A 14,867-nucleotide genomic window follows, 5' to 3' on the forward strand; every position below is an offset into this window, starting at 1 on the left:
TACGGACTAGGCCCAGCATCCCCGAACCTCCCAGAGCTGCCACATGAAGAGACAAAGTTCCACTGTAATGAATGACCACGCTCCTCCCTGCAGTGCACTTAAATAGGTTTATTTACAGCTGATGACAGACACAGGCACAGGCACTACTCACCCAGAGAGAGAGAGACAGACATGTCTGAAAGGCAAAACCACAGTTCCACTGCATTAGACCCCTTCCTACATCATTCACTTCCAGGTTGTTCCATGGATATGGGATTTTGTCTTCAGCGATGGGCCACAGGAAGGACATGTGGCTGGACTGTGCTGTATGTGTCAGCAGGAGGCAGGTCAACACTTTCCAGAGCCTGACGACCGCAGGAGAAAGTTGCCTGTTCGTACAGGTCAGCACAGAATTCTCAGGGACCAGAGTCCAGTTCCCTTGCTCACAGGACCAGGACTGGACACCCCTGCTGCAGACACAACGCCCCATCCTGGACCAGGACTGGACACCCCTGCTGCAGACACACTGACCCCTCCTGGACCAGGCCTGTCCACCCCTGCTGCAGACACACTGACCCCTCCTGGACCAGGACTGGACACCCCTGCTGCAGACACACTGACCCCTCCTGGACCAGGACTGGACACCCCTGCTGCAGACACACTGACCCCTCCAGGACCAGGACTGGACACCCCTGCTGCAGACACAGCACCCCCTCCTGGACCAGGACAGGACAGCCCTACTGCACACAAGGGCAGAGGAGAGGGCAAAGGGACCCAGGTCAGGTCAGACAGCTCTCTCACGCCATGCCCATCTCCGACCTCGCTCCCAGGTGACCCTTTCACCCCCCCCCATCGCCCTCTGACCCCGCCGACCTTTAACCCCTCTCGCAGATGACCTCGATGACGCTCTGCTCCATGGGGGCGGGGTCGACGCAGCGGTGGGCGGCGCTGCCCACGATCTCGTCCAGCAGGAAGTGGACCAGGTTCTCGTCGGACACGAAGCGCCACAGGTAGAGCTGCAGGTAGTGGCAGTCCACCTGGATCTGCTGCAGCCCGTAGCGGCCGAAGGTGCGCAGGCGGACGCACTCCAGGAACGTCTTCAGGCTGATCTTGATGATGCCGGTGAGCACGGAGACCTGCGGGAAATTGTGGCAGCTGGTCAACTGGTTCTGGCCCAGTTCTGGTCCAGTCTTGTTAGACCAGGGGGACAGCTGGTCCAGTTGTCAAGGTCCAGTCTTGTTAGACCAGGGGGACAGCTGGTCCAGTGGTTCAGGTCTAGTCCTGTCACACCAGGGGGACAGCTGGTCCAGTGGTTCAGGTCCAGTCCTGTCACACCAGGAGGACAGCTGGTCCAGTGGTTCAGGTCCAGTCTTGTCAGACTGGGAGGACAGCTGGTCCAGTGGTTCAGGTCCAGTCCTGTCACACCAAGAGGACAGCTGGTCCAGTGGTTCAGGTCCAGTCCTGTTAGACCAGGAGGACAGCTGGTCCGGTGGTTCAGGTCCAGTCCTGTTAGACCAGGAGGACAGCTGGTCCGGTGGTTCAGGTCCAGTCCTGTTAGACCAGGAGGACAGCTGGTCCGGTGGTTCAGGTCCAGTCCTGTCACAAGAGCAGGACAGCTGGTCCAGTGGTTTAGGTCCAGTCTTGTCAGACTGGGAGGACAGCTGGTCCAGTGGTTCAGGTCCAGTCCTGTTAGAACGGGAGGTTCCCGGGTCGAGCCCCTGACTGCCTGTGTGACCCCCATCCCCCCTACCAGAGACTCCTGACCAGTAGCCGCTGATGCCATCGCTCACCGAACCCCCACATCTGCATAAACCTCTTTGTTGTGACCGCTGGGTGGTGTCCCCCCCCCCAGCTCACCTTGTTGAACTCCACGGGGCTGAAGATGTCGATCCGGTCAGAGAAGAGTTTCTGGATGTTGCTCAGCAGGTTAGTGTCCATAGGCGCACTGCAGGAGAGAAAACAGGCCCAACCCGGTCACCCCCCCAGCTCCAAGAGCTCTTCAGCAGCGGAGAAACCGGGTTCGAAGGAATGGTTACAGGCCCAGATTAAAGGCGGACGTGACCTTTCACCCACTGGTAGGAAAGGCGATCTCCAAATAAACTTTCAGTTGTTTTCAATGTTGAACACATATTCTCCATCCCCCCCCCCCCCTGTAGGGGGCGCTCTCCCTCTCTCGGATAAGCCTGACTGACGAAACTTGTTGTGCGGTGAGTGTGTGCGCCGTTGTGTTGCAGTAGAGGCACCTGGGGGTGTAGCTGGGGGCGTAGCGCGCCTGCTGTCGAGAGCTGCTGTACACCGAGAAGGTCCTCTTACTGGAGTCACTGCTGTGAGCCTTCCTCGCCCCCTCCTCATACAGCAGCCCCACCTGGAGAGAGAGAGAGACAGTTACACCAGTACTGGGGTCACCTCACCCCCCTCCTCATACAGCAGCCCCACCTGGAGAGAGAGAGAGAGAGACAGTTACACCAGTACTGGGGTCACCTCACCCCCCTCCTCATACAGCAGCCCCACCTGGAGAGAGAGAGAGAGACAGTTACACCAGTACTGGGGTCACCTCACCCCCCTCCTCATACAGCAGCCCCACCTGGAGAGGGAGAGAGAGACAGTTACAGCAGTACTGGGGTCACCTCACCCCCCTCCTCATACAGCAGCCCCACCTGGAGAGGGAGAGAGAGACAGTTACACCAGTACTGGGGTCACCTCACCCCCCTCCTCATACAGCAGCCCCACCTGGAGAGAGAGACAGTTACACCAGTACTGGGGTCACCTCACCCCCCTCCTCATACAGCAGCCCCACCTGGAGAGAGAGAGAGAGAGACAGTTACACCAGTACTGGGGTCACCTCACCCCCCTCCTCATACAGCACCCCCACCTGGAGAGAGAGACAGTTACACCAGTACTGGGGTCACCTCACCCCCCTCCTCATACAGCACCCCCACCTGGAGAGGGAGAGAGAGACAGTTACAGCAGTACTGGGGTCACCTCACCCCCCTCCTCATACAGCAGCCCCACCTGGAGAGAGAGACAGTTACAGCAGTACTGGGGTCACCTCACCCCCCTCCTCATACAGCAGCCCCACCTGGAGAGGGAGAGAGAGACAGTTACACCAGTACTGGGGTCACCTCACCCCCCTCCTCATACAGCAGCCCCACCTGGAGAGGGAGAGAGAGACAGTTACACCAGTACTGGGGTCACCTCACCCCCCTCCTCATACAGCAGCCCCACCTGGAGAGGGAGAGAGACAGACGAAGGGAGAGAGAGAGAGACAGGTGGTAGAAAGGTGGCCCCTCTACCTGCACGTCGATGGAGGTGGTGTCCTCCACCACCCTCTTCATGACGGCGCGCACGTTGCGCGGCTCGATGGTGTTGACCCAGTCACGCGTCTCCACGCTCTTGCGCAGCATCTGGGAGACGATCAGGCCCTGCACCTTCACGTAGTGGTTCAGCAGCTTCTGGGCCGCCCCGCGGGCCTCCGCGCACAGCGCCGTGACGGCGGTCACGGGGGCGTGGTGCTGGGGGGAGGAGGGGGAGAGGGAGAGACCGCCTGAGCCGAGCCCCCCACTGCTGCGCAGCCGGGCAGGCGGGTGGGCGGGCGCGCCTTACCTGCACCAGGAACTGCTCGTCCGTCAGGGTCAGGATGTAGGAGATGGTGGACGTCTCGTAGTCCAGGCAGAGGCGGGACAGCAGCAGCAGGAGGGAGGGGGGCGTGGCGCCGCCCCGGTCCCCCGCCGTCTCGCAGAACTGGCGGGACGACTGGCACACGAACTGGATGAAACGGACGATCAGGCCCTCGCGGACCCCCTGGCTGCAGAACTCCCCCTGAGGAGAGGAGACGGGGGGGGTATGGAGAGAGGAGAGAGAGGAGGGAGAGGGAGAGATAGAGGCGGTGAGTTGGAGAGCTGGAGAGGGAGAGGGGGAGAGGGGGAGGGAGTGAATTAGAGAGAGGGAGAGGAAGAGAGATGGAGGAGGAGAGAAACAGCAAAGGAGGTGGAGAGGGAGAGAGAAAAAGGGGGAGAGACTGAGACGGAGAGGGGCAGAGAGAAGGAGATGGAGGAAGAGAGGGAGAGGGACACGGAGGAGGTGAGAGGCAGAGGAGAGATGGAGAGGGGGAGGGGGAGGGAAAAAGAGGCAACAGGATGGCAGAATCAGGAGATGGAGATGGAGAAAGAGAGGAGCAGAGAGATGGAGAAAGAGAGGGAGAGGGACACAGAGGAGGTGAGAGGCAGAGGAGAGCAATGGAGAATCAGGCTGGCAGGAAAGCGATCGGAGGTGAGGGAGGGAGAGGGGCAGAGAGAAGGAGATGGAGGAAGAGAGGGAGAGGGACACGGAGGAGGTGAGAGGCAGAGGAGAGAAATGGAGAATCAGGCTGGCAGGAAAGCGATCGGAGGGGAGGGAGGGCGAGGGGCAGAGAGAAGGAGATGGAGAGGGAGAGGGACACGGAGGAGGTGATAGGCAGAGGAGAGCAATGGAGAATCAGGCTGGCAGGAAAGCGATCGGAGGTGAGGGAGGGAGAGGGGCAGAGAGAAGGAGATGGAGAAAGAGAGGGGCAGAGAGATGGAGAAAGAGAGGGAGAGGGACACGGAGGAGGTGAGAGGCAGAGGAGAGAAATGGAGAATCAGGCTGGCAGGAAAGCGATCGGAGGGGAGGGAGGGAGAGGGGCAGAGAGAAGGAGATGGAGAAAGAGAGGGGCAGAGAGATGGAGAAAGAGAGGGAGAGGGACACGGAGGAGGTGAGAGGCAGAGGAGAGAAATGGAGAATCAGGCTGGCAGGAAAGCGATCGGAGGGGAGGGAGGGAGAGGGGCAGAGAGAAGGAGATGGAGAAAGAGAGGGGCAGAGAGGTGGAGAAAGAGAGGGAGAGGGACACGGAGGAGGTGAGAGGCAGAGGAGAGAAATGGAGAATCAGGCTGGCAGGAAAGCGATCGGAGGGGAGGGAGGGCGAGGGGCAGAGAGGGGCAGAGAGAAGGAGATGGAGGAAGAGAGGGAGAGGGACACGGAGGAGGTGAGAGGCAGAGGAGAGCAATGGAGAATCAGGCTGGCAGGAAAGCGATCGGAGGGGAGGGAGGGCGAGGGGCAGCAGGAAGGCGGGCCCCACCTTGAAGTAGGGCTTGCTGGAGAAGGTGATGTCCTTGGCGGTGAACAGGTGCACGGAGGCCAGCACCGCCTTGATCTGGTTGAGGATGGAGGCCGAGAGGCTGGCCAGGAGCTCGGGCAGGCCGGGGCCGTCCTTCCCCCCGCCGGCCGCCGCGCCCCCCGCCCCGCCGGAGAGCCGGGGCGCCGCCAGGGCCTGACGCACGTCCGTCAGGCTGTGCAGGTAGAAGCTCTGCAGGGCGGAGAGGTACTGCTGCAGCCGGGCGCGGGCCGCCCGCACCACGATCTCCGTGCCCCGCGCCGGCACCGCCGAGCCCGGCAGCAGCTTGGACACGGCCTGCAGGCGGCGGTGGAAACGGTCCAGGGCCCGCACCAGGAGGGAGTTGTCGCCCACCCCCTTCTCCTCCTGGATGCGGCGCTCCACCAGGGCGAAGTAGCGGTCGCACAGCTCCTCCACGAAGGCCAGGAGCTTCCCGCTGGCCATCCGGGGGATGTCCTTGGAGGCCAGGGCGCCCTCTTGTGGCCGGCTGATGAACAGCTCCTGGTAGGAAGCGATGACCAGGCAGAGGCTGCTGACAAACTCGTTGCAGCCCCGGTCGATGAACTCCAGGATGTCGGAGGGGGCGGAGACCGCGGGGGAGTGGGCGGGCTCGGGGGCGGGCTCGGGGCCCCCAAGCTCCGCCTCCATCCCGGCCAGGTCCGCCTCCAGGCGGGAGTGGGCGTGGCCGAGGAACTTGTCGCAGAGCTCCTCGGCGGGCTCGTCCAGCTTGAGCAGCAGCTCCACGCACTCGGACAGGTCCTGGGCGCTGGAGCCCCCGTCCCTGCGAGAGAACGCGAGACGCCATCAGCGCTCGGCCACACCGCTCACACACGGACCCGTCTTGGGCAAAGCGGCTCGGTGCCGTTCGAGAACTATCACCGACGGAGCTGTGTTCGTATCGTTAAAGAATTGTGCAGGGGCGGGGGGGGGCACACAGGTTGTGATCGGAGTTGGGGCCTTGGGTCACAACAGGACCAGGTGTGCTGTCTGTGTGGAGTTTGCATGTTCTCCTACAGGTGCTCCGGTTTCCTCCCACAGTCCACAGACATGCAGGGAAGTTAACTGGCTTTTTGGGAAAACTGGCCCTGGAGTGCATGAATGTGTGTGTGTGTTTGTCTCTGTGTCTCTGTGTCTCTGTGTCTCTGTGTCTCTGTGTCTCTGTGTCTCTGTGTCTCTGTGTCTCTGTTTTTGCGCGTGTCCTGTGGTGGGCTGGCGTCCCGTCCAGGGTGTGTCCTGCCTTGCGTCCAGTCCCTTTTCAGCGATACAACACAGACCGACTCCACCTCCGCCAGAGGAGACAGCACGACGGAGCTTCAGGAGATCCGAGAGTCATCTGACTTTGAGCGCGAGTCAGCCGGGGGCCAGCAGGTGGCGCTGTTGAGCGGAAGGGGGGTGGGGGTACCTGAATCTCTGGCGCAGGCGCTCGGCCAGCTGGGCCACGATGAGCTGGCAGTCCTCCTGGATGCCGCGGAAGGAGGGCATGTGCTGGTACTGGCGCAGCACGCTGCGGGCCTTGCTGTAGTAGGCCACGGCCTGCGAGTGGGCCTGCAGCTCCACACACTTGTTGAGCCTGGCGGGCAGCTCGAACAGGAACTGCAGCTTCCGCAGCAGGGTGTGGACCCCTGGGGGAGAGAGACAGGTCACCGGGGAGACAGTGAGGCTGTGTGACCGGACTGCAGCAGGGTGTGGACCCCTGGGGGAGAGAGACAGGTCACCGGGGAGACAGTGAGGCTGTGTGACCGGACTGCAGCAGGGTGTGGACCCCTGGGGGAGAGAGACGGGTCACCGGGGAGACAGTGAGGCTGTGTGACCGGACTGCAGCAGGGTGTGGACCCCTGGGGGAGAGAGACAGGTCACCGGGGAGACAGCGAGGCTGTGTGACCGGACTGCAGCAGGATGTGGACCCCTGGGGGAGAGAGACAGGTCACCGGGGAGACAGCGAGGCTGTGTGACCGGACTGCAGCAGGGTGTGGACCCCTGGGGGAGAGAGACAGGTCACCGGGGAGACAGCGAGGCTGTGTGACCGGACTGCAGCAGGATGTGGACCCCTGGGGGAGAGAGACAGGTCACCGGGGAGACAGTGAGGCTGTGTGACCGGACTGCAGCAGGGTGTGGACCCCTGGGGGAGAGAGACAGGTCACCGGGGAGACAGTGAGGCTGTGTGACCGGACTGCAGCAGGGTGTGGACCCCTGGGGGAGAGAGACAGGTCACCGGGGAGACAGTGAGGCTGTGTGACCGGACTGCAGCAGGGTGTGGACCCCTGGGGGAGAGAGACAGGTCACCGGGGAGACAGTGAGGCTGTGTGACCCTACTGCAGCAGGGTGTGGACCCCTGGGGGAGAGAGACAGGTCACCGGGGAGACAGTGAGGCTGTGTGACCGGACTGCAGCAGGGTGTGGACCCCTGGGGGAGAGAGACAGGTCACCGGGGAGACAGTGAGGCTGTGTGACCCTACTGCAGCAGGGTGTGGACCCCTGGGGGAGAGAGACAGGTCACCGGGGAGACAGTGAGGCTGTGTGACCGGACTGCAGCAGGGTGTGGACCCCTGGGGGAGAGAGACAGGTCACCGGGGAGACAGTGAGGCTGTGTGACCGGACTGCAGCAGGGTGTGGACCCCTGGGGGAGAGAGACAGGTCACCGGGGAGACAGTGAGGCCGTGTGACCGGACTGCAGCAGGGTGTGGACCCCTGGGGGAGAGAGACAGGTCACCGGGGAGACAGTGAGGCTGTGTGACCGGACTGCAGCAGGGTGTGGACCCCTGGGGGAGAGAGACAGGTCACCGGGGAGACAGTGAGGCTGTGTGACCGGACTGCAGCAGGGTGTGGACCCCTGGGGGAGAGAGACAGGTCACCGGGGAGACAGCGAGGCTGTGTGACCGGACTGCAGCAGGGTGTGGACCCCTGGGGGAGAGAGACGGGTCACCGGGGAGACAGTGAGGCTGTGTGACCGGACTGCAGCAGGGTGTGGACCCCTGGGGGAGAGAGACGGGTCACCGGGGAGACAGTGAGGCCGTGTGACCGGACTGCAGCAGGGTGTGGACCCCTGGGGGAGAGAGACGGGTCACCGGGGAGACAGTGAGGCTGTGTGACCGGACTGCAGCAGGGTGTGGACCCCTGGGGGAGAGAGACGGGTCACCGGGGAGACAGTGAGGCTGTGTGACCGGACTGCAGCAGGGTGTGGACCCCTGGGGGAGAGAGACAGGTCACCGGGGAGACAGTGAGGCTGTGTGACCGGACTGCAGCAGGGTGTGGACCCCTGGGGGAGAGAGACAGGTCACCGGGGAGACAGTGAGGCTGTGTGACCGGACTGCAGCAGGGTGTGGACCCCTGGGGGAGAGAGACGGGTCACCGGGGAGACAGTGAGGCTGTGTGACCGGACTGCAGCAGGGTGTGGACCCCTGGGGGAGAGAGACGGGTCACCGGGGAGACAGTGAGGCTGTGTGACCGGACTGCAGCAGGGTGTGGACCCCTGGGGGAGAGAGACGGGTCACCGGGGAGACAGTGAGGCTGTGTGACCGGACTGCAGCAGGGTGTGGACCCCTGGGGGAGAGAGACGGGTCACCGGGGAGACAGCGAGGCCGTGTGACCGGACTGCAGCAGGGTGTGGACCCCTGGGGGAGAGAGACGGGTCACCGGGGAGACAGCGAGGCCGTGTGACCGGACTGCAGCAGGGTGTGGACCCCTGGGGGAGAGAGACAGGTCACCGGGGAGACAGTGAGGCTGTGTGACCGGACTGCAGCAGGGTGTGGACCCCTGGGGGAGAGAGACAGGTCACCGGGGAGACAGTGAGGCTGTGTGACCGGACTGCGGCAGGGTGTGGACCCCTGGGGGAGAGAGACAGGTCACCGGGGAGACAGTGAGGCTGTGTGACCGGACTGCGGCAGGGTGTGGACCCCTGGGGGAGAGAGACAGGTCACCGGGGAGACAGTGAGGCTGTGTGACCGGACTGCAGCAGGGTGTGGACCCCTGGGGGAGAGAGACAGGTCACCGGGGAGACAGTGAGGCTGTGTGACCGGACTGCAGCAGGGTGTGGACCCCTGGGGGAGAGAGACAGGTCACCGGGGAGACAGTGAGGCTGTGTGACCGGACTGCAGCAGGGTGTGGACCCCTGGGGGAGAGAGACAGGTCACCGGGGAGACAGTGAGGCTGTGTGACCGGACTGCAGCAGGGTGTGGACCCCTGGGGGAGAGAGACGGGTCACCGGGGAGACAGTGAGGCTGTGTGACCGGACTGCAGCAGGGTGTGGACCCCTGGGGGAGAGAGACAGGTCACCGGGGAGACAGTGAGGCTGTGTGACCGGACTGCAGCAGGGTGTGGACCCCTGGGGGAGAGAGACAGGTCACCGGGGAGACAGTGAGGCTGTGTGACCGGACTGCAGCAGGGTGTGGACCCCTGGGGGAGAGAGACAGGTCACCGGGGAGACAGTGAGGCTGTGTGACCGGACTGCAGCAGGGTGTGGACCCCTGGGGGAGAGAGACAGGTCACCGGGGAGACAGTGAGGCTGTGTGACCGGACTGCAGCAGGGTGTGGACCCCTGGGGGAGAGAGACGGGTCACCGGGGAGACAGTGAGGCCGTGTGACCGGACTGCAGCAGGGTGTGGACCCCTGGGGGAGAGAGACGGGTCACCGGGGAGACAGTGAGGCCGTGTGACCGGACTGCAGCAGGGTGTGGACCCCTGGGGGAGAGAGACAGGTCACCGGGGAGACAGCGAGGCTGTGTGACCGGACTGCAGCAGGGTGTGGACCCCTGGGGGAGAGAGACAGGTCACCGGGGAGACAGCGAGGCCGTGTGACCGGACTGCAGCAGGGTGTGGACCCCTGGGGGAGAGAGACAGGTCACCGGGGAGACAGCGAGGCCGTGTGACCGGACTGCAGCAGGGTGTGGACCCCTGGGGGAGAGAGACGGGTCACCGGGGAGACAGTGAGGCCGTGTGACCGGACTGCAGCAGGGTGTGGACCCCTGGGGGAGAGAGACGGGTCACCGGGGAGACAGTGAGGCCGTGTGACCGGACTGCAGCAGGGTGTGGACCCCTGGGGGAGAGAGACGGGTCACCGGGGAGACAGCGAGGCCGTGTGACCGGACTGCAGCAGGGTGTGGACCCCTGGGGGAGAGAGACAGGTCACCGGGGAGACAGTGAGGCCGTGTGACCGGACTGCAGCAGGGTGTGGACCCCTGGGGGAGAGAGACAGGTCACCGGGGAGACAGTGAGGCCGTGTGACCGGACTGCAGCAGGGTGTGGACCCCTGGGGGAGAGAGACAGGTCACCGGGGAGACAGTGAGGCCGTGTGACCGGACTGCAGCAGGGTGTGGACCCCTGGGGGAGAGAGACAGGTCACCGGGGAGACAGTGAGGCCGTGTGACCGGACTGCAGCAGGGTGTGGACCCCTGGGGGAGAGAGACAGGTCACCGGGGAGACAGTGAGGCTGTGTGACCGGACTGCAGCAGGGTGTGGACCCCTGGGGGAGAGAGACAGGTCACCGGGGAGACAGTGAGGCTGTGTGACCGGACTGCAGCAGGGTGTGGACCCCTGGGGGAGAGAGACAGGTCACCGGGGAGACAGTGAGGCTGTGTGACCGGACTGCAGCAGGGTGTGGACCCCTGGGGGAGAGAGACAGGTCACCGGGGAGACAGTGAGGCCGTGTGACCGGACTGCAGCAGGGTGTGGACCCCTGGGGGAGAGAGACGGGTCACCGGGGAGACAGTGAGGCCGTGTGACCGGACTGCAGCAGGGTGTGGACCCCTGGGGGAGAGAGACAGGTCACCGGGGAGACAGTGAGGCCGTGTGACCGGACTGCAGCAGGGTGTGGACCCCTGGGGGAGAGAGACAGGTCACCGGGGAGACAGTGAGGCTGTGTGACCGGACTGCAGCAGGGTGTGGACCCCTGGGGGAGAGAGACAGGTCACCGGGGAGACAGTGAGGCTGTGTGACCGGACTGCAGCAGGAGTGAGACAGCGTACTGCGTAGTGCAGCAGGAGTGAGACAGCGTACTGCGTAGTGCAGCAGGAGTGAGACAGCGTACTGCGTGCTGCAGCAGGAGTGAGACAGCGTACTGCGTGCTGCAGCAGGAGTGAGACAGCGTACTGCGTGCTGCAGCAGGAGTGAGACAGCGTACTGCGTGCTGCAGCAGGAGTGAGACAGCGTACTGCGTAGTGCAGCAGGAGTGAGACAGTGAGGCTGTGTGACCGTAGTGCAGCAGGAGTGAGACAGTGAGGCTGTGTGACCGTAGTGCAGCAGGAGTGAGACAGTGAGGCTGTGTGACCGTAGTGCAGTAGGAGTGAGACAGTGAGGCTGTGTGACCGTAGTGCAGCAGGAGTGAGACAGTGAGGCTGTGTGACCGTAGTGCAGCAGGAGTGAGACAGTGAGGCTGTGTGACCGTAGTGCAGCAGGAGTGAGACAGTGAGGCTGTGTGACCGCAGTGCAGCAGGAGTGAGACAGTGAGGCTGTGTGACCGTAGTGCAGCAGGAGTGAGACAGTGAGGCTGTGTGACCGTAGTGCAGCAGGAGTGAGACAGTGAGGCTGTGTGACCGTAGTGCAGCAGGAGTGAGACAGTGAGGCTGTGTGACCGTAGTGCAGCAGGAGTGAGACAGTGAGGCTGTGTGACCGGACTGCAGCAGGAGTGACCGTACTGCAGCAGGAGTGAGACAGCGTACTGCGTAGTGCAGCAGGAGTGAGACAGCGTACTGCGTAGTGCAGCAGGAGTGAGACAGCGTACTGCGTACTGCAGCAGGAGTGAGACAGCGTACTGCGTACTGCAGCAGGAGTGAGACAGCGTACTGCGTGCTGCAGCAGGAGTGAGACAGCGTACTGCGTGCTGCAGCAGGAGTGAGACAGCGTACTGCGTGCTGCAGCAGGAGTGAGACAGCGTACTGCGTAGTGCAGCAGGAGTGAGACAGCGTACTGCGTAGTGCAGCAGGAGTGAGACAGCGTACTGCGTAGTGCAGCAGGAGTGAGACAGCGTACTGCGTACTGCAGCAGGAGTGAGACAGCGTACTGCGTGCTGCAGCAGGAGTGAGACAGCGTACTGCGTGCTGCAGCAGGAGTGAGACAGCGTACTGCGTGCTGCAGCAGGAGTGAGACAGCGTACTGCTGACCGGACGTAGTGCAGCAGGAGTGAGACAGTGAGGCTGTGTGACCGTAGTGCAGCAGGAGTGAGACAGTGAGGCTGTGTGACCGTAGTGCAGCAGGAGTGAGACAGTGAGGCTGTGTGACAGTAGTGCAGTAGGAGTGAGACAGTGAGGCTGTGTGACCGTAGTGCAGCAGGAGTGAGACAGTGAGGCTGTGTGACCGTAGTGCAGCAGGAGTGAGACAGTGAGGCTGTGTGACCGCAGTGCAGCAGGAGTGAGACAGTGAGGCTGTGTGACCGTAGTGCAGCAGGAGTGAGACAGTGAGGCTGTGTGACCGTACTGCAGCAGGAGTGAGACAGTGAGGCTGTGTGACCGTAGTGCAGCAGGAGTGAGACAGTGAGGCTGTGTGACCGTAGTGCAGCAGGAGTGAGACAGTGAGGCTGTGTGACCGTACTGCAGCAGGAGTGAGACAGCGTACTGTGTACTGCGCAGTGCAGCAGGAGTGAGACGGCCGGGGAGAGTGAGACGGTACCGGACAGCTTGGTGATCTGCACGTGCTGGTCCTGCAGGGTGCCGCTGATGCGGGCGCTGAACTCCGTGATGGCGGCCATGTTGGCGGCCAGGCAGTCCATCTCGTCCTCCATCTTCTTAAAGTCGTTCTTCATCTTCCGGATGGTGTCTGGGGCAGGGGACGAAGGAAAATGCTGATCATACCCCAAAACACCCCCCCCCCCCAGTTCTCAATTCAGATCCCCCCCTCCCCTCCTCTGCCCCCGCTGACCTGTAGCAGAGATGAACTTGTTGTAGTTCTCGTAGACCAGGGTCTGCATGTCGCTGTCCAGGGCTCGGATCTGCTTCACCATGCAGGCCTCCTGGTCCATCAGCTCGGACAGGGAGCACTCCTTCCTCAGCTGAAACACACACACGGGCCAGTGGGGTAACTAGGCTGGGCTGGCAGTTCAGGTCCAGTGCTGTCAGACCAGGAGGACAGCTGGTCCGGTGGTTCAGGTCCAGTCCTGTCAGACCAGGAGGACAGCTGGTCCGGTGGTTCAGGTCCAGTCCTGTCACACCAGGAGGACAGCTGGTTCAGTGGTTCAGGTCCAGTCCTGTTAGACCAGGAGGACAGCTGGTCCGGTGGTTCAGGTCCAGTCCTGTCACAAGAGCAGGACAGCTGGTCCAGTGGTTCAGGTCCGGTCCTGTCAGACCAGGAGGACAGCTGGTCCAGTGGTTCAGGTCCAGTCCTGTCAGTCCAGGAGGACAGCTGGTCCGGTGGTTCAGGTCCAGTCCTGTCAGTCCAGGAGGACAGCTGGTGCATTCTAATACACTAGTTAATGTAATATTATTGATCCCTGATCATCGCCATCCTAATACACCGCGAATTCCAGTTCCTCCCCCGCCTGCTGCTGCAAAACAAGGCCGCCTTTGGGGATAGAATAAAGACAATCTCTACTCTCCGACAGTCACGGTGTGAACACTACCAGCTCCATTATTAATTATTATTATTATTATTATTATTATTATTATTATTACCTTGTTGAGATAGACCTCCGGGTCGAAGTGCGGCCCGTTGATGTCGCAGGGATCCAGCGACTCGCACCTCTCCCCGGGTTTGCCTTCCTCGTTCAGCCCGTAGTACAGCTTCAGCATCCCGTGAACCCGGCGCTGGCGGCCCGCTGCGGCCTCGGCGGCGGGGTCCGAGTCCATCTCGGCCGGCGGTGGCGGTACCGAGCCAGAAACTCGCGCGAGCAACCGTCAGGGACCCGGAAAAAAGGGACCGGACCGGGAGAGATTCCGGGAGGAGGGTGACGCGTCAGAACGTGCGTACTACGCACCGAAGGGAGGGGGCACAGCCATTGGTGACGTCATCCGGAGGCGCCCCGTCTCCGTCTCCCACCTTATTGGCCGGTTATGTAAAAAGCGTCATTTTCAGCTTCTATAATTATTGGTAATAATGCGCTTTATTCCATATAGCGATTTTAAAAGTGGCTTCCCAGAGCGCTTTACAGGGGGGAAAAAAGATTTTTGCAATTGATGTCTTTTCAAATACATCCTTTTTTTTTTTTACATAAGTGATTTGGCTTAACATCGACGACTAACGGACTCCACACGTAATTTAAATAATGTCAAAACTTTCTAAAACTATTAGAATGCCTTCTTATCCCAGCGGTGATGTACAAATGTGATACAGACCATTGCAGTTTCCTGTTCTCGATAATCCTGATCCCATTCGTGCAAAACATTTATGACATTACTAGACATTATGCCTTATGTGCTGAAAACAATGCCCTATCTTTATACCGTTAAACTTACCACCCTTCTGTATCTCTGAAGTCCCTTTGGAAAAACCTAACGCTCAGGTCCACAGGAGGGTTGTCCCTTGAGGAAAATGAGTCTTTACATCAACTGTCTCCCTGAGTGTTCCCGGGCCCATTCCTGGAGATTCCAGGCTTCATTTCCGGGGAAACTCCAAGCCGATCCCGGTGGGATGGGATCTTGTTGCCCCTGGGGAACACGCGCTCGGCTGCCAGCAGCTGATCCTCAGAGGCCTACAGACATGGTCGATTGGACCTCTCACCCAGACACTCGGGCCAATTAACCAATTAAGATCAGAAGAGCAACACGCAGCAGAATAACCCTGTGCCCAGACCTGCTACCGCCCGGGTCTGCGGAGCAGTGGCTGAGGATCTGCGCCTGT

At 61.8% G+C, this 14,867-nt stretch overlaps 1 protein-coding gene across 2 annotated transcripts; it reads right to left on the bottom strand.

Moving 5' to 3' along the window:
• Window positions 1–93: 93 nt before the first annotated feature.
• On the bottom strand, window positions 94–14,009 carry vps51 (VPS51 subunit of GARP complex). 2 transcript variants are annotated; one of them, XM_088609441.1, is made up of 10 exons: window positions 13,703–14,007; window positions 12,954–13,083; window positions 12,705–12,851; window positions 6,510–6,729; window positions 5,072–5,888; window positions 3,583–3,798; window positions 3,273–3,491; window positions 2,223–2,344; window positions 1,837–1,924; window positions 94–1,115 (listed from the first exon to the last, which is right to left on the bottom strand). In XM_088609441.1, the coding sequence occupies exons 1-10, from the start codon at window positions 13,874–13,876 to the stop codon at window positions 855–857; spliced, it is 2,394 nt and encodes a 797-aa protein (XP_088465567.1). In that variant the 5' UTR covers window positions 13,877–14,007; the 3' UTR covers window positions 94–854. The 2 variants fall into 2 exon arrangements, with proteins under 2 accessions (XP_088465567.1, XP_088465568.1); XM_088609442.1 differs by lacking the exons at window positions 94–1,115; window positions 1,837–1,924; window positions 2,223–2,344 and adding an exon at window positions 3,018–3,204 and having other exon boundaries at window positions 13,703–14,009.
• Between the last annotated feature and the right edge of the window lie 858 nt (window positions 14,010–14,867).

This window comes from Lepisosteus platostomus, chromosome 16, assembly GCF_059453375.1.
Source record: "Lepisosteus platostomus isolate fLepPlt1 chromosome 16, fLepPlt1.hap1, whole genome shotgun sequence".
NCBI lineage: Eukaryota > Metazoa > Chordata > Actinopteri > Semionotiformes > Lepisosteidae > Lepisosteus > Lepisosteus platostomus.

Coding starts and splice junctions, on each gene's coding strand:
- vps51 (XM_088609441.1), bottom strand. CDS start 13,876: ATGGACTCGGACCCCGCCGCCGAGGCCGCAGCGGGCCGCCAGCGCCGG. Junction 12,852..12,953: donor CAAGTTCATCTCTGCTACAG/GTCAGCGGGGGC, acceptor CCCCTGCCCCAG/ACACCATCCGGAAGATGAAG. Junction 2,345..3,272: donor CCACCTCCATCGACGTGCAG/GTAGAGGGGCCA, acceptor CTCTCTCTCCAG/GTGGGGCTGCTGTATGAGGA.